General features: G+C 28.2%; 4 protein-coding genes across 9 annotated transcripts; 2 read left to right on the top strand and 2 right to left on the bottom strand.

Moving 5' to 3' along the window:
- Positions 1 to 171: 171 nt before the first annotated feature.
- On the bottom strand, positions 172 to 8,172 carry LOC122538411. 2 transcript variants are annotated; one of them, XM_043672453.1, is made up of 6 exons: positions 7,984 to 8,172; positions 6,775 to 6,853; positions 6,467 to 6,628; positions 6,038 to 6,280; positions 1,355 to 5,900; positions 172 to 1,288 (listed from the first exon to the last, which is right to left on the bottom strand). In XM_043672453.1, exons 4-6 carry the CDS (start codon positions 6,217 to 6,219, stop codon positions 1,271 to 1,273), a joined length of 4,746 nt encoding a protein of 1,581 aa, XP_043528388.1. In that variant the 5' UTR covers positions 6,220 to 6,280; positions 6,467 to 6,628; positions 6,775 to 6,853; positions 7,984 to 8,172; the 3' UTR covers positions 172 to 1,270. The 2 variants fall into 2 exon arrangements, with proteins under 2 accessions (XP_043528388.1, XP_043528389.1); XM_043672454.1 differs by lacking the exons at positions 6,467 to 6,628; positions 6,775 to 6,853; positions 7,984 to 8,172 and having other exon boundaries at positions 6,038 to 6,405.
- Positions 8,173 to 8,420: 248 nt separating this feature from the next.
- Positions 8,421 to 9,411, top strand: LOC122538412. The gene is made up of 3 exons (XM_043672455.1): positions 8,421 to 8,640; positions 9,052 to 9,192; positions 9,260 to 9,411. Exons 1-3 carry the CDS (start codon positions 8,566 to 8,568, stop codon positions 9,392 to 9,394), a joined length of 351 nt encoding a protein of 116 aa, XP_043528390.1. The 5' UTR covers positions 8,421 to 8,565; the 3' UTR covers positions 9,395 to 9,411.
- A 1,275-nt stretch (positions 9,412 to 10,686) lies between these two features.
- Positions 10,687 to 15,658, top strand: LOC122538413 (polyphosphoinositide phosphatase). Of its 4 annotated transcripts, none has more exons than XM_043672456.1 (14): positions 10,687 to 10,942; positions 11,022 to 11,247; positions 11,602 to 11,769; positions 12,259 to 12,643; positions 12,714 to 12,960; positions 13,067 to 13,262; positions 13,338 to 13,536; positions 13,645 to 14,199; positions 14,263 to 14,375; positions 14,458 to 14,698; positions 14,770 to 14,985; positions 15,075 to 15,257; positions 15,321 to 15,489; positions 15,553 to 15,658. In XM_043672456.1, exons 1-14 carry the CDS (start codon positions 10,859 to 10,861, stop codon positions 15,646 to 15,648), a joined length of 3,078 nt encoding a protein of 1,025 aa, XP_043528391.1. In that variant the 5' UTR covers positions 10,687 to 10,858; the 3' UTR covers positions 15,649 to 15,658. The 4 variants fall into 4 exon arrangements, with proteins under 4 accessions (XP_043528391.1, XP_043528392.1, XP_043528393.1 ...); XM_043672457.1 differs by having other exon boundaries at positions 13,488 to 13,536; XM_043672458.1 differs by lacking the exon at positions 11,602 to 11,769 and having other exon boundaries at positions 10,688 to 10,942.
- A 64-nt stretch (positions 15,659 to 15,722) lies between these two features.
- On the bottom strand, positions 15,723 to 16,842 carry LOC122538415 (ubiquitin-60S ribosomal protein L40). Of its 2 annotated transcripts, none has more exons than XM_043672460.1 (3): positions 16,698 to 16,842; positions 16,096 to 16,295; positions 15,723 to 15,992 (listed from the first exon to the last, which is right to left on the bottom strand). In XM_043672460.1, exons 2-3 carry the CDS (start codon positions 16,283 to 16,285, stop codon positions 15,796 to 15,798), a joined length of 387 nt encoding a protein of 128 aa, XP_043528395.1. In that variant the 5' UTR covers positions 16,286 to 16,295; positions 16,698 to 16,842; the 3' UTR covers positions 15,723 to 15,795. The 2 variants fall into 2 exon arrangements, with proteins under 2 accessions (XP_043528395.1, XP_043528396.1); XM_043672461.1 differs by having other exon boundaries at positions 16,719 to 16,809.
- Positions 16,843 to 18,181: the final 1,339 nt, after the last annotated feature.

Consider the following 18,181-nt stretch of genomic DNA (forward strand, 5'->3'; position numbering starts at 1 on the left):
AATATCTCGATGTGTCAATCATTGAATTACTAACTTAATACTAAGCAATAATCTTCAATAATTGTCGGTGCAATTAAAAATGGTGTAATAAAGATATATATATATATATTCTACCTATTTATTGCAGATGATATTATTTCCATTCTATCAAAGATAACTAGTAATCTCTTCTGAAAGTAAATCAGAATATTTTATTTTTAACTATTTTTAAATGTAACGATGCATATGAATTAGTAGAGTACAAAAAGTTATATATATTTTTTAAAACAGAGTAATTATTTACATTATGTCATAAATGTAACTGCGAGATTTCATACATACGAAGGATGTGATAGATATAGCTATACATAGAGAGAAGTTAGGCTGCAAGATTCGTATAACAAAAAAAGTTTTCGCAGTGTATGCAATAAAATAACTCAATTCATTACGCATTAAAAAAAGAAATTTTGAAAAAATAAATTCTACAAGTAATACTTGCCTACAAATATTTTCACATATTTACATTTCAAGTTATTTAAGAAAATTAACACATTGCAAGCGATATATAGGGTGTTCGCGTTTTTTTTTTTATCCAGCATTTTTCTCAGAAACGGTAAACAAAAGAAAATAATGAAAAAAGACAAAATGGTTTACTATGACCCAGCATATATAACAATTTTTTATATTTACAATATTTTTCACGAAATTAAGATGACCTTTAATTTTTTATATAGAATACTATTTTTGTTTGTTTGTCATATGAAAGTGGCTGTCAAGACGAATTCAAATATATGGTAAAAGAAATTCTTTAAAATTCTGAAAGGTCAGAAATGAAAGAAATAATTAAGATTCATGACGAATTAAGATTTATAACGAATAGGGCACAAATAGGAGTAAAGTACACATATGAATGTAAACGCGAACACCCGGTGTGTATACAATATACTGCTATCATCTAACAGAACTATGCAATTTATAATAAAAGACTTTAAAACACACTTATTCCATGAATGTTATTCACAAATGAAAAATTTGTAACGAATTGCAATGTGTTATGTTGAGCTTAATATTAATTAAAGTCCATTCGAGATAAAGTATTGGATCACGTTTCTTTCAATACTATAAAATAACTAATGACTTTTGCCAGTTTTTTTCTGTAAAAAGAGGAAACGTTTTTTTATCACTTAAATAAAACATTAAAATCACAGATTTGCAATCGTGTTTAAACTTCTAAATATATATTAAATATGTACTACTTTCCGATCGACCTTATCTTCAACAATCGCCTCCATTAACTACATATAGTTGCCTGAAATAAGAAACAATTGAGATTAATGTATGCACAATGAAAACGTGAAGTTCTTTGTGAACTTACACTGATTTTTTCCAATATAGTTTCTGCAGGTTTGTCCTTTCGAATATTTTCTTTTGGACTTGCTTTAACTGATATCGATTTTTCTTCCTCCATTTCACTTTTTTTCTCTGGACTTTTCAGAGCGTTTTGCGCTTCTATCCTTTTGCGATTTAGGAACGCCATTCCATGGACTCGAAGATGTTTATCCACTGCTGCCTTATCTTCAAAAACAGCCATACAAACGTGACATTGATTTGCTTCGATTGATTTTCCTTCGACTTCAAGATTATCAACATTATCAGGGGCATAAGATGTATTTTGCATCATGTAAGTGATGGGATCCTCTATCCCATGAAATGCTTTCAGATGCATTTGTAGACTAGGTGCTACCACAAAGTTGTCTCCACATTCAAGACACACTAAGTATCGACCTTTGATTCTATGATTAGATGCGATATGGTCTCTCAAAGTTGACATATTCGAGCATCGTTGATCACACTTTTTACACCTAAAATTACCCTCACTGTCTTCAGCTGTTTCTTGTGTTACGCATAATCCAACTCCTGTAAAATTTCCGTTTTTTCCATCGTTATTATATTTTTTTGGATTCCATCGGCGTCTTTTTTTTGAACTCGACATAGTACTTTCAGATTTGCGTTTTTTCTTGTCTAATAATTCCTTATAACCACCGTTTATAAATTCTGATGATATCCGTAACAAGCTTACAGTAATCGTTGATAGCTTGCAATCCTGCGAGTGTTTACTTTGAAAGTGACTATTTGTGACTGATTTGGATGTATTTATTAATTCTCGACACAAAGGGCACGTAAAGTTAAGGATCTCATTTGAATTAGCCGAAGAGATTAGAGCAACTCGTTGAAACAAGTCACGATTAATATTTTGATCATGTGAAAATATTGACGTCTTTTTCTTTTTCGTTGTCTGCCCAACTTTCTTAGGTCGACTCGTTTCCAACACATGCTGAGGAATTCTAGCAAGCGGTGGAGGTTTCGAAATTGATTCATGTTTTATATCTTCCAGCTGCTCTCGAGTATTTGCTTGATTTGTTTGTTCAACTAATTGAACTTCTTTTTTTTCACATATTTCATTCTGCAAAGTATCACCTACATCTTGTCCGTTTTTCGTTCTCAGAAAATGATCTTGTTGCAGCAATTCAATATTCAGTGGATCTGAAATCGGTTTGATCGCTTCGGTAGCCCATGTATAATTGATGACATCTTCAAGTTCAGTTTTGATCTCTTGATCGTTGCGAGTTTTATCTCCTTTAATTTCTTCGCTTGTTCTCCTACTTACAAATTTCGAAGTTGTTTCAGTCTTCTCGCATTCAGCTATCGATCTAACGTCAAGTATCTTTGGTACACTCAACTCTGAATTAGGATTAACAATTTTAGAACAATGTGGAGTATCATAGTTTATTAAGTGATCATCCGTTCCCTGAGTTCCACGTTCAAATATCTCAGACGTAATAGTTCTAGCATTTATAATCTTAGGCATAACAGTTCCATCTTTGCAAGATCCATCGTGTGCATTTGTGAATTTATTTTGTTGTAAATTATTTTTTAATAAACTTGCTGCGGTTTCCACTTGAAAAACATTCCACAATGCCTCAGAACTTATAAGTTCCTTCAGACGTGATTCATGTCCACTTTGCAAATGAGACATAATTCGTTTAGCCTCTACATGAATAAACGTACAAAAAGGGCATTTAAACCATATTAATCTTTGAACAACTATATGTTTCTCCATATGTAACATGTAGTCTTCGTAACGTACAATACATCGTCCAAGTTTGCATAATACAAGCCGTATAGGATGATGATTATTCGCATCTGAATGTTTATTTTTATGATGTTTTCTATACTCAGAATATGATGGTAAAAGAAGATAACATTTATCACAAACTATCTTATTATGGCTGTGCATAATAGCAAAATGTCTAGCAATAGATTCCATATCTTGAAAACCATCTATTTCGCAAATTTTGCAACCGAGAACGCGTCTTTTTAGCGTATGAAAACAGGCGGTCCATGTATGGACCTCTAACGATTTGTATGTTGAAAATTTACGATAACAATCAGGACATAAATACGGTTTCTTTTTATCATGAAATGTTTGATGAGCTACGAAACGCGTCGAATTACCTTGGTACGTGTTACATTTGTGACACACGTGTCTATAACAAGAACAATAAACATCATTTCTCGCAAGTTTTGAAAATCCTGGAATATAATGCTTAGGTTTCATAATTTTGTTACATGCCTTACAAATAGGTTTTTTATCCACTTGCTGATATTCTACTTCCCATTCATTTAACGATGCATCCTTCTCCTCAATGTCATCAGATTTTTCAATACATTTGTCAATACAATGTTTCAGCACAGTTTGTAAAATATGAACCGCTTTTAAATTTTCTTTGATTACATTATCAGTTACGAAACTCATCACTCTCGATATTTCCTCAGCAATCTCCTGTAAATGGTCGTGCCGTTTCTTCAATTCAGAATAAGGAAAATGAAAAAATTCATTTAGCATTTCTTCTTTGCATTTCGTTATCATCGTAGATGTGTCGACAATAGTATAAATTGGCTTTTGGTTAAGAAATTTTACATCCAGATACAAATTTTGGTCTTCTCCTTTGTGAAATGATAAACTTTCAAACGTTTTTTTCGTATTTTGTACACCAATATCTTTATGTTCAATATGAGATACATCAACTTTCTGAGAACTCTTTACTAACAAAGGTTGTTTAGACTGAATATCGCAGCTGGAGCTATTTGATAATTCTGACGGAGATGGCGAAGGCGTTAAAGGAGAAACATCATTATGAAATGAATTTGTTCTCTCCTGATTCGATGCATTTTCTATTTCAGTGGAATCTAAAGGTATCAATGGTGGAATATTGTAGAATAATGATGGAACATTAGTAGAGTTTGATTCTTGAACATCTTTTACTGGTACCACAGCATTAGCTGTGTTTTTTAAATTTTTAGTAAAACCTGAAGATTGTTTAATAATATATTTCTGCCCGTTTTGATATATAACTTTATTTGAAAAAGTCTTAGGCTCGGTTTGATTTTTCGAAATATTTCCATCACATTCTTTATCAATTTGTGAAAGTTCTACGCTTTCTTCATTTATTTTCGTTCCTGATAATTTTGCATTATCAACAGGTACTAAATGAATTACTCCTTCTGAAGATGACTCTCTGTTTTTATGGGCAGATGTATCATCATTTTGTTCCACAAAAACAATCTTTTTGTTATTAATCATGTGAGATGGTAGCTGATTAATAATTGCATTAATATCAATATGTTTCGTGCTTTGAAATGTAACGACTTTTTGACCAGAATTAACAGTTAATGTATGTATATTCTGTTTAAATTTATCTAACTTATTTTTACATGCATCTATTTTTGTTACGCAAGATTGTACCTTAGACACTGATTCTGCTTTTATTAAATTATTGAAGAGAGTTTTATTTTCTTTTTTATCAAACTCTTGTTTATTGCTTTCTGTAACTGTCTTGTTTGATACATTATTATTAGATTTATGTAACAAGCTCTTCCATAATCTTTTATTGGTAGAATGTTTAGATGAGTTTTTGATATCATGTTTTGGTGTTATCACTGTATTGCCATATGACATAATCATATTGGGTGAAACGGAGTTTAAATGTCTTATTTTATTTCGTTTAGACTTATTAATTACATTCGAATGTTCTTGAGTAGTGGATACATCTTGTTCTGATTTTGTACTGTCTCCTTTTCTTTCTTTATTGTTTAATAGAAATTCAGGTTCAAAGGATTTTGATAATCCACAATCCACAAAAGTAATATCATTTACTGTACAAGGACTCTCTTCATTTTCAATTACACTTTCATCAGAGATGGAAATTATATCTGTAGAAGATGAACTTGCTTTTTTATCAACATTTTCTACAGAATCAAAAATTACAGTGTCAGAATAGGTCTTGTCATTGTTAGACATAGGATGAGCACGATTCAAAATAGAAATTTCCTCATCTATTGGTATTTCTAATTGTTTAAAATGAAGTCTGCCTTTATAACCTTTAAGAATGAGAGTAACTGGATTATTATCTTTTATATCTTTTGTCAATTGCCACCAATTGTTACTAATAGCTTTATCTTTCAACCAATCCATTATATGAATTTTTATTATAAATGTATGCTCCATTAGTGCTTCACAAATAACATCTATCTCAGGACTCCAATCAATTATATTTGTTGGTAGAGGCATTAACATTAAATCACCCATGTTTACCAAATTTACATTATGAGCTTTCAAATGTGAAAAAAATTGACATTGATTATAAAAGATTCTTATTGCTCCAAGTTTTTTATTGTTACGTAAACCTCTACTTCGTAAATATAAGCGTTTTTCATGATCCACTTGTGCACATGTGGAACATAGGATATCTTCTGTAGATTTATGTTTACAGGTAGTTACAAAACAGTGCTGACACCAATATCCCAATATCCAACTTTTCCTTGCAATATGGTCATCCAAACTGCTTCGAAAATAGAAGCTAATAAAAAATAAAATTTTTTTATTAAATATGTTTCTATTAAAAAATAAAGCTATATTAAATATAATATACTTAATAATAGTAGTAATTATACAACTTAAAATATATTAGTGATGATTTTATATATGTGAAATTACCAGTCTTTACATTGTGGACACATATATAGAGTCTCATGTTCTGGAACTTGCTCTTTCAAAGATGGGGGTGGAACTATTGGTACATAAGGTTGTGTCTGTATAAAAACAGCATTTTTCACTGCTGTATAATATTTGACACCCCACATAGATTCAATTCTTCTATTTTTTCGTAATTTTGGCATGAGATTTAACTTATTATGTATCACAGTATTTATAGTATTCTAGACGTAGGATCCATAAGCACTGAATTGATAATTTTAAAGTTCATAAATGTGAATATGAACTATTGTAATTAAACGATTATTTATAACAGTGTGTTAAAAATATGTTAAATGCTATTATTTCTACTAATAAAGAGTATAATAATATACTAATTATTATATCTTTTTTATGACATATAATGAATATAATATAGCATTATAGACTTACAGAGCACTATACAGCATTTATTCACGATTTTGTCATCAAATTTTATCATTAATTACGTCTGTGATATATCTCTTTCATATCATACAATGTATTAACACAACTTAAGCTATTATTCATCAGTAAACCGCCATATTCAGCCATGATATGTTTTGCTGTTTGCAACTCGTCGTCGGTAAAACAGAACACAGTTTGTGGTTGCAGCAAACGATCAAAATGTAATATTAATGTAAATATATTATATTTATTTTAAATATTTATATTATTCAAAGTTCCAATTACTAGGAGATATTTTCAATATTTAGAATTACCATTATTGAAAAAGAATGCAATTGTAGACTTTTAGGCCATATTAAAAGATTGTATCCATGTAGTTACTTTTTAGTGATTCTGAAAATATATATAAAGATTATTAAATTTGTAAATATAGAGTAGCAAATATAATTTTACAATATATAAGAACAACATTTAACATCATCATCTTTATGAATTCTCTTTTAGACTAGATATGTATGTTCATTTATGTATGTATTTATGCTAAATAAAGTTTTTAAGTATTTTTAACTACACATTAAAAACAATTCTATTCTAAAATAATTATTACAAGAAATAATATATTGATTTTTATTACTAAATGTATTTTATATTTGAAACATAATATAGAACTTATATATTTTCACATACACAATAATAATAATTTGAAACTTATATATTTCCATATACACCATATTTGTTTGAATGAAATAATATAATTATTTATATAATAATATATATTATATAATAATATATAAATAATACTTTTTAATACAGTCTGATTACTTTCAACCCTTTGCGGTCAATGCTGATTTTGAATTTCAAATATTGCATCGTCTAGTATTGTTTACTTTGTGACATAATTATAAGCTTACTAATTCAATACATGGTTATGGATGGATAACTATATCAAATATAATGTTAAAGTTGAAAAACAAATTATTATCATAGGTTTTGCATATGAAAGAAGTTTCTCTTCTTTCACCAAATATTTTACAATTAGAACATGCAATGCTATTCTTGTATACATTGCGGATACAATATAATAATATGTAAATTTCCACCTAAGCGTTGTTCTTGATCTGTTGATGATTGTCCCTTTTTTTATTCCATACAGAAATCAGGAACAAGATTTATCTAAACTGTTTATAGCTTATTTTCTTATTATGTTACTGACAGCAAATGATTTATAAATGTATATGAAACATATGCATTGGTGATTGAAGTGATAATGACTTATTTCATTATTGTTAGTATCGAATTACATCAATGTATCCAAAATATAATTATAGCACTATGAGAAAAACTTAGAATAACTGCTATCACTGTCGAGCTACATTCAATGTCAGACCACAAAAGGTTAATATTTATAATTGTAGAGTATCAAATTTTTCTGTTTACCTATACCATTAATTATTATTATATTCGTTAAATAATAATATACAATAAATAATATATATTTAACTTCCAAAATATTTTGCACTTACATATTTGAGTATTTTGTTGATAATTTATCATTAATTGTGTTGAAATTATTTACAACACGATTGTAAGTCAAAAGAATTTCAAAAATGTGTATCTTTCTTCCAAGGTACATATTTTTTATTTGGATGTTTAACCGTGGATAATAGCCTACACAAGAGAGAGCACTTGTCATAATTTTTAGATTCCAGCATCGCACAAAAATTGAATAAAAATATATATATTTAATTTCTATAAGAATGTAATAAATTTACACAACTTTTAAATTGAAAAATGTAGTAAAATGTATATAATAATATATTTTAGTTATAATATTATTCGTAAATAATTTTATAATTATTTCATAATTCTGTTAAGTTATGCTGTTGGATAACATTAACTGAAAATAAATTAATTTACCCAACATTTGATATAATAATAATTTAGTGAATAGTTAGTCTACATTTAAGTTCTACCAACTTATCACTAACTACCTATACCACTATATATGTATCACATGCTTCTCCCTTTCCAAAGAGTGAATGAAAATCACTATTAAGAACTGCTATCACAAGAATAGGTTACAATACGTTACATAAACGGATAAAATGTCATTCCATCAATTTAGTAAATTTACCGGCCGTTTAAGACAGGCAACACAATTACAAGCTCTTTATCCATTGGTGAGTAATTAATTATAAAAATTAAAGTAAATTCGTAATAACGTGAATCAAACTCACATACTTCATACATCATCTCCCACAAAATTTTTAATCTTTTCTATTTTATTTCAATAAAGTACAATTTATTCTTTTATTGCTGTAATAATTATGAAAAAAATTATAAAATTTTATATTAAATTATTGTTGAATGATATTTTGTATAATATATGTAAAAGATAGGTAAGCAATGAAACTGTATATACTTACATAATATAACAATGTAATGTATATAAAATCTAGATACAAATCAATATTCAAAAATTTAAAACGCTACATAAAACACTACATATTTAAATTAAATGTATATCATTTTATTTTATTGATATTTTAATACTTATTGTATAATAAAAAAAATTAATATTTATATTATAGTCTCCAAGACCATTAGAAAAAATAGAAGCACCAAAACTGATGTTTGATAGTATTAAAACTACGGTAGCATCTACGTCATTGTCGAAACAGCATTACTCTACAATACCTTCAAAAATGAAGAAATTTCAACAAGATTGGCAGGTGAATATTTATGGATAATAAAATTAAATTAAAAAAATGAATATAACAAAAAATTTGCATTTTACAGGCAAACGATGCACCAACGTATCTTATTAGAGGTACATCAGATAAACTCATTTATTATTTTTGCATTGTATGTACTGTTATATCAACTGGTGTGAATTTATATTATACAAGCGAGCTTGTAAAGAAATTCAAATAAAAAACTAATATATATTATGTAGATATATTTAGAAATATTTATTATAAAATATACATTAGAATTTCATGAATTGTTTTGATTGTATTTCCAAAAACCTACTATTTAGAGAATAAAGGAAATATTATGTATGATAATTCATTTAAACTGTAGATGTATACAATAAAATAAATAAAAAATATCATATCTAGTTCATGTCTAATTATGTTACTAAAAATACCATATTTTAAGCATGCACCGTGTGGACCACCTCTAGGATAGATGCCGAAACTAATGTATATTGTCCTTATTTCACGTTGTTGCTCTCCTTGTCTACCGCGTATATATGTCTGTTCTTGTCGCACGCTGTTTTCTTTGTCTACCACGCGTATATATCGGTCCTTGTCGCACGCTAGTGCTCTTCTTGTCTAATGACGCTAGACAAGGAGAGCACTAGCGTGCGACAAGGACATCCTTCGATCTATTGAAAAAAAAATTCATACGCACGTTTTTCTAGGACAAAACACACATAAAAAGAAAGCGGGAAGCCTAATTTTAAGGAGGCATATAAAAAAATTCGCAAATTATTCCTCTTAATTAGGTTATTCTCATAATTAGTGCAAACTGTTACAAAATGGACATGGTGGCGTCATTGTAGCGGTATCTCAGTGGTACTAATTAATTATAAAAACACTTATTTCTGCAATTTACGGGTCAAATGGGGTATGAAAAGAAAGCTAAGGATTGAATTAGGGTAATGCAATCACAAAAGCTCAATTCATTTCGCTAAATTAGGTTTTTTTGCAAATGAAAATTTCTCTGTTTTATGAGGTAAGAAACACAGCGTCGCGTTGTGGCAGACCGGTGGAACTAAATGCTCTATAACCATATAAGGAGAGTAATTAATTTTAATTTTTCACGCTATTAATTTGCATTTCACGAGCACATATTTGAAAGATAATGTTATCAGTTACGTTCGCAAATAAATTTGAATCTAATATTCACTATAGTTTGCGCGAAATTATGCACTATTGGCACTACTACTAACGTAAACGAAATTGAAACATTCTTTATATACGTAAACTATACTTAAACAGAACATAAAACGCAAGCTTAGGGTCTCTAAAATCGAAGACGCAACCATAACAGTTCACAAATGATTCCTTTTAATTAATTTCTTCTCATAATTTGTGGAGACTGTCATCGGTAAATGTTTAGAGGTACTGGTGGTGCCATCTATTGATAACTTAGTGGTACTAAAAACGGAATTTTCTACTTTTATGTCTATGTACATATTTTGTCTATGCTCGAGCATAGAAGAAAAAAGTACAGTGGATTATAAATCTATATTTTTTTTTATTTATAATTAAATGCTGTCTGTGATATGTACTAAGATTTCAACCTATATAGTAAACAAAGAATTCCAAAGAAAGCTATTAAATATTGAAGAATAAAACTATAAATGCATTGAATTAACATTTTTTTACAATGGATGAAAAAATTGTTCCAACTGTAGTGTTTCATCCTATTATTTCTTCAATACAAAAAATTGCCCTTTATGAAACAAAATCTGTAAGATTTAAATCTTATAAATAATAAATTATTTTAAGTATTCTTATGGATACTTTAATTTAGATAATTTATATTACAGAGGTTTTATTTAATGGGATCAAATAATACTTTAACACGTTTTCGTGTATTAAAGATAGATCGTATGGAACCAAAAGAATTAGTTGTTATAGATGATAAAAGAGAATATACTCAAGATGAAATAAAGGATCTTGTAAATATGATAGATATGGGTAATCGTACACGTACTGGACAAAGAAATAATACTGGAGGAGTTGCCAGAATTGTTTCAGCTTTTGGAATTATTGGTAAGCAATATTAATTCATTTACTTATTTCTCGCATAAACAGTGCATGTGCTTAATAAAGTTCTCATATTTTATAATAATTATATATGACAAATAACTATGTACAAAGAATAAGAGTACAATTTATAATATTTTGCTCCTTATTAACATATAATTATAATATGTGAATGCATGCATATTACACATATAGCTTAAGCTTTTTAATTTTGCATGATTTATTTTTTGGTATGCATGTTTATTACATTGTAATAGATACAAAGTAACATGCATATATAATAATATTCGAATAAAACTATTGTTAAAACATTATATAAGACTTGGTTTCCATATACAATATATTTGCTTGCTAACAAAGGCAGCAACATTCATAAAGAATCCATATCTGACAATGGTGTATCAGAGGAATCTGAACACCAAGAATATCAGAAACCATTGCACAAACCAACTCAAACTAAATTCACCTGGAAAACAATGTGGCAGAGAGAAACTTTTCCTCGACTAGTACCAGCTTTTGGTCTTCTTGGTAAGGACCAATGTCTTCAATATTCAATGAAACATCATATATTTGAAATAAAATTATATTTAATAAAGAGAATATAATATTTGTTTATATGTAAATGGTATACAATTTATAATATTTAATTGTTAGTATATGTAATACGTATTATAATAAAATATTGTATAATGTAGCTTAAATGTGACAATAATCATTCTTTGTGACAATTTTGTAATAAACTATTAGATTTGAAATTTAATATTTAAAAATAAATTTGGACTCAATAAAATTTAATATTAAATCTTTTGTACTAATATAAATATATTATATATATATATATATATAGGATATTGCAACATACATATGTTTTTAGCATGGTATAACACAAAATTTGCATGCCATTTTATTTGTAATTAAGCATGACATGCACAATACATTAAATATGTGATAAATAAAATTTGAAATTATTTATATTTATATAAATAAGTAGCTAATAATTAAAAATTACTATGTTAGGCTTTGTACGTTTCTTGGAAGGATATTATATAATTCTGGTTACTAAACGACGTAAAGTGGCTGTAATTGGTCATCATACAATATATAAAATAGAAGATACTTCGATGATTTATATCCCAAATGATACTATTCGTGTTTTTCACCCTGACGAGCAAAGATATGTAAAGATGTTTCAAAGCATAGATCTTAGTAGTAACTTTTATTTTAGTTACTCTTATGATCTAACACATACTTTGCAAAATAACATGACTGCACCAATGCATATTAAACCTGATATTTTTAATACAAATAACAAGGATTCAAATCAAACAGAGAATAATGATATTGAGGATGCAGAGAATTTTTTTAATATGTGGGCCTCTAAAAAAAGTTATTGCAATAATAGGTTTGTCATAATAATAAACTAATAAATTTTTGAAAATTAAATACTCAATAAAACTTGATAACATTTTCAGTGGAATAGAAAAATATGTTGATTATGGTGTACGAAGTAATCCACATCGTCGATTTGTATGGAATTCGCATTTATTGAAACCAGTAGAAAAAGATTTACATCGTGACTGGATTTTATATGTTACACATGGTTTTATTGGTCAATCAAATGTTAGCATTTTTGGAAGATCTATGTATATAACTATCATAGCTAGAAGGAGCAATAAATATGCAGGTACCAGATTTTTAAAACGTGGAGCAAATTTTGACGTATGTATAATTAAATAATATTGTAATATTGTAATTATTAAAAAAACAATTAAAACGTATTATGCGTTGTCAGTTTATTATTAAAAAGACCATTTTATTATTTAAGGGAGATGTTGCAAATGAAGTAGAAACGGAACAGATTGTACATGATTCTGGAGTGAGTTCTTTAAGTAAGGGCCGTTTTAGTTCTTTTGTACAAATGCGTGGATCAGTTCCTGGACATTGGAGTCAGGATGTTAGTAAAATGGTTCCAAAACCTACCATCACTTGTGATTTGGCTGATCCTTATGTAGAAACAGCAGGTATGAAAGTTTAAAGTTATTATTGTGACATATAATATGATAAATATTTTATTAAAAAAAAGAAATAAAACTCAGGTGCGCATTTTAATCAGCTTTTGAGAAGATATGGTTCTCCAATTATAATTCTTAATCTTGTTAAAAAACGTGAAAAGAAGAAACATGAAAGTACATTAAGTGAGGAATTGTGCATGGCTGTTAAATATTTAAATCAATTTTTATCCCCAGAACATCACATTCAATATATAAGTTTTGACATGGCTCGAATGAACAAAAGGTACAATTATAATGATTATATATTTTAACATATACATAGAAGTATTGAAATATGAAAACATAAATCGTAATTATTATAATAACGTAAGAATAACATAATTATTTTCAGAAAAAAGTTCAATGTTATGGCACGATTGGCAAATATAGCACATAATGCAGTTTTGAAAACTGGGATTTTTCAATCACAAAATCCGTATTACAGTCAAAAAAATTTATTTTCTCCTCAATCTAATTACAATAAAAAGTCTCACAAAAATTCAAACATTTCCTCATTCAATACATCTGGCACTTACAATTGTACAAATATTTCAGCTGAATTCAATTTTAGTATTGATTCTAAATTTGCTAAAGAAAATAAACATAATGAATTACATTATATAGAAAATAAAGTAAAAGAATGCTTTGGTAAAAAGGGTACATTACAAACTGGTATTATTAGAACAAATTGCGTTGATTGTTTAGATCGTACGAATACAGCACAATTTGCAATAGGAAAATGTGCTTTGGGATTTCAATTATGTGCTTTAGGAGTATTAGAATCTCCTAAGTTAGAATTTGATTCTGATTGTGTTAGAATGTTAGAAGAATTATATGAAGATCATGGCGATACATTAGCATTACAATATGGTGGCTCTCAATTGGTGCATAGAATAAAAACCTATAGGTAAGGTTGCATAATATTTCATATATTTTCAATTGTGATAAGATTTTTTTTGTCATGATTCAGAAAAACTGCACCATGGACAAGTCAGGGCAATGATATTATGCAAACTCTTAGTAGATATTATAGTAACACATTTAGCGATCAAGAAAAACAACATACAATTAATTTATTTTTAGGTATATATATATATATATATATTGAATAATATTAGATATATAAAAGAATTAAATAAAATTCATATTTAAACATTTTTGACAGGTTTATTTATACCTGAAGAAGGGAAACCTCCAATTTGGGAGCTTCTAACAGATTATTATTTGCATCATAAACCTGCTTGTCACTATTCTCGCAGAATAAAACCTTTAACACAATGGTGGGATACTACTGTATTAAGGTGTCTTCCATATGCGTTAAATGAGGTAACAAAAACGTGTTCAGAAATAATACAAGTTCAGAATTCGACAGAAGAGATGATTGATGTTTATTACGATTATCATAGGTATTGAAATATTTTATGATTTGTATATAATATTGTGATTAATTTATACATTCTGATTTATTTTTTTATAGGCCATACGAATTGTCCTTACTTTCCGAAGTTTATGCTTATAAAATTAGTCATTCTGTTAGAGATTTTATGCCGCATTTTACAACTAGTTTCAGTCCATTTGCAGTACGAATACGACCAGGTAGAAGAAGAGAAGAAACTGGTAATAAAAATGTTAATATGAAGAATCCTTCAATGACTGGACAAAGTAGTACCAGTAGTACGACGTCAAGTGCAAGGTAACCATACATAGTAATTGAGTCAAATAGAATTATTTTATATTTATCATAATATTTAGTATGATTGTAATTTTATATATCATTCATAGCTCTAGCGATGATTCAAGTTCTGACGAATATGAAAATCATCAGCATACTAATGATTCTCAATTGGCAATGTCAAAAGAAAGCTCAGAATTCACATCTTTTGAATCGTTGTTTCCATCTATGAGAGAAGTGTATGGTACTCAACCTCAATACCCTAACAGAAATGACGTTATATTATACAAAAGGTAAAGATTTACTTCTATAAATGTTGGAAAATATTATTTTGTTATAAAATATTTTTTTAATAGATTTGCACTGATTGGGCGTAATGCAACATATCCTTCAGAATACACAAAATTACATCTAAAATTAACTCGACAGATGTCATTCCCTGAAGTGCCAACTATTGTAGTTCAAGTACCAACGGTAAAAAAATCCAGCATAAATATATACGAGCAATATGTTAAAAGAGCAAAGGTGAGTGTATATTATCAACAAGCATAAAGTGTTTTTAACATGTTAATATTATATGTTATTTAGGTAGGTGGTTCTGTACCAAGCTCTAATAATGTTAACTTATATGAAAATTATACAAAACAGCAACAATTACAAAGGAGACTAATACATTCAAATTAAATTTGTTTTTATGATAAAATTTATTTTATGTTTTTGTAAATATCCATAAATATATAATAAAATATTCAAAAAAATTTAGTTCTTGTGTGTTTTATTGAAACCATTTTTTAGGGATACATGTATTTGCAAAGTGAGTAAATATATAGTCTACTTTAGCTTCTTTTTTGGCCGAATATTGTTCGTGTGGCCACATTTCTTTTTACGACAATTGGTTGCACGCGGATGAAGACGGGCATAACACTTTCTACAGATCATTTTATCACAATTGTACTTTTGTGCAAGAATACGTAAAGTAGGTTCTATCACACCACCACGAAGCCGAAGAACAAGATGCAAGGTAGATTCTGTTCAAAACATAAAAATAACTATGTTACTACATATTGTGATATGTAATGAAATATGAGATATGTAAAATGTTGAAACATTTTTCATAAAGTTACACAATACCTTTCTGGATATTATAATCTGACAAGGTACGTCCATCTTCCAACTGTTTTCCAGCAAAAATAAGTCGTTGTTGATCAGGTGGAATTCCTTCTTTATCTTGGATTTTAGCTTTCACATTTTCAATAGTGTCTGATGCTTCTACTTCAAGGGTGATGGTTTTACCCGTCAAAGTTTTCACAAATATCTGCATTGTGGTGTATCTAAAAGAAATAAATATTATATTTTCAGTATAAAAGAAATAAAAGACTATATCTGATCAGAAATCGTAATCCAGGCACGTTATAACATTTACTTGGTAAAGTGGTTAAGTTTGATAACTAATTTTTTACGTTTCCAATTTCTTTGGTATCTATTATTTTTTTTTTACTATTAAATTTACTAAAATATGTAAAGGTGACTAGAAAATTTCATAACAGACATTTCGTTTATTAACGTGTATTCTAGCAACGTATCGTGTCGCAATTGTTTCTGAAACCCTTTTGTTTAATTGTTTTATTATACAATATTACTCGTTAGTAAATAATACTAATTCAATTTAAAACTAATTTGTATCATAAGAACATTTTACAGTGTACAAATTTTAAACAATATCGTACTCTTACCGAAAAGAAAAGCGTGCTTACCAAAAACAACCTAAAAGGATCTTACGATGGCACCACTGTAACTTCCGTTCATACGAGAGTCGATATTAGCCCTCTTGTGGTAAATAATCCTACTACTTCAAAGAAAAGTGTGTGCAAGAATATTTGCTGTTTCACGCAGTGTGTAATTATCGAAAATTTGTAGTATTATTTCAAATTTAAAAAAGAATTGTTTTTAATCTATCACGTGTATCGTTAATAAATATTGATAAATATAATGATTCATTTTCCACGTACCGTAGTAAATACGTTCAATCATAGACGAGGTATATGAATAGATCTCTCATACAATGTATTTTCTTGTTCTACGATTTCGGGATTTATACATCCAATATATAAATTCGTTCTTAAACAAGAATTTCTTATGAATTTTGTCCCAAACCAGGGTTTTTTAATTTTTTATTCCAAGTTATCATTTCGTACGAAATGATGCGATTGCAACGCCCTAACGGTGAAATACGGAATACTTCCTACGATTCTCGAATATATCGATATTTCTCATGATCGATTTTTAAACGAGAATCATGGCGGAAAAAAGCATTCCTCGTCTGTAAAGGAGAAAGTGTTATTCAGAAAAATCATCCAGAAAGAAGTATTTACCAGAAGTTCAGGTAAAAATTTATCAATAGTTGTTAGATTTATGTTTGTGTTTTGTATTTGTAAAATAAAAGGTGCATTTTTGGCTTGAACTCAAGGTATGATTTAACCAAATAATTATTACATATAATTTTCAACAATTGACAAAATAATAGCATATGAACGTTTACACAGAATATATTATGCTGAAAGTTAGTTATAATTTTGTACCAAAATTTTATTTTAATTCTATATAAATAATAATAAATATTAATTTTACTATATTATATAATAAAATTTCTCATGTCCTAGTTTAAAGTATTGACAATTTTTCATCAGAACTATTTTCGTTTTTTTTTTTAAATGTTTCATCAATTTTATGTATTTGATTTAGACCAGAGCTTTTTTTATTTTTTATTCCAAGTCGTCATTACGTGCAAAATGAGCGATTACAGCGCCCCAACGGCGAAATACGTAACGTACTTCCTACGATTCTCGAACATATCGATATTTCTCATGATCGAGTTTTAAATGAGAATCATGGTGGAAGAAAGCATTCCTCGTCTGTAAAGGAGACAGTGTTGTTCAGAAAAATCATCCAGAAAGAAGTATCTTCCAGAAGTTCTCAGGTAAAAATTTGTCAATAGTTGTTAGATTTATGTTTGTGTTTTGTATTTTTAAAATAAAAGGTACAGTTTTGGCTCGAATTCAAGGTATGATTTAACCAAATAATTATTACATATAATTTTCAACAATTAACGAAATAATAGCATATAAACGTTTACACAGAATACTATACTAAAAGTTAGTTATAATTTTATACCAAAATTTAATTTTAATTCTAAGAAGTACTAATATTGTAATCTTGT

This window comes from Frieseomelitta varia, unplaced genomic scaffold (genome assembly GCF_011392965.1).
Source record: "Frieseomelitta varia isolate USP_RPSP 00005682 unplaced genomic scaffold, Fvar_1.2 scaffold_995, whole genome shotgun sequence".
Classification (NCBI taxonomy): domain Eukaryota; kingdom Metazoa; phylum Arthropoda; class Insecta; order Hymenoptera; family Apidae; genus Frieseomelitta; species Frieseomelitta varia.

Coding starts and splice junctions, on each gene's coding strand:
- LOC122538411 (XM_043672453.1), bottom strand. CDS start 6,219: ATGCCAAAATTACGAAAAAATAGAAGAATTGAATCTATGTGGGGTGTC. Junction 5,901..6,037: donor TGTCCACAATGTAAAGACTG/GTAATTTCACAT, acceptor ATTTTTTATTAG/CTTCTATTTTCGAAGCAGTT.
- LOC122538412 (XM_043672455.1), top strand. CDS start 8,566: ATGTCATTCCATCAATTTAGTAAATTTACCGGCCGTTTAAGACAGGCA. Junction 8,641..9,051: donor TACAAGCTCTTTATCCATTG/GTGAGTAATTAA, acceptor TTTATATTATAG/TCTCCAAGACCATTAGAAAA. Junction 9,193..9,259: donor AATTTCAACAAGATTGGCAG/GTGAATATTTAT, acceptor TGCATTTTACAG/GCAAACGATGCACCAACGTA.
- LOC122538413 (XM_043672456.1), top strand. CDS start 10,859: ATGGATGAAAAAATTGTTCCAACTGTAGTGTTTCATCCTATTATTTCT. Junction 13,263..13,337: donor TCCTTATGTAGAAACAGCAG/GTATGAAAGTTT, acceptor AATAAAACTCAG/GTGCGCATTTTAATCAGCTT. Junction 14,699..14,769: donor GTTTATTACGATTATCATAG/GTATTGAAATAT, acceptor ATTTTTTTATAG/GCCATACGAATTGTCCTTAC.
- LOC122538415 (XM_043672460.1), bottom strand. CDS start 16,285: ATGCAGATATTTGTGAAAACTTTGACGGGTAAAACCATCACCCTTGAA. Junction 15,993..16,095: donor AGATTATAATATCCAGAAAG/GTATTGTGTAAC, acceptor TGTTTTGAACAG/AATCTACCTTGCATCTTGTT.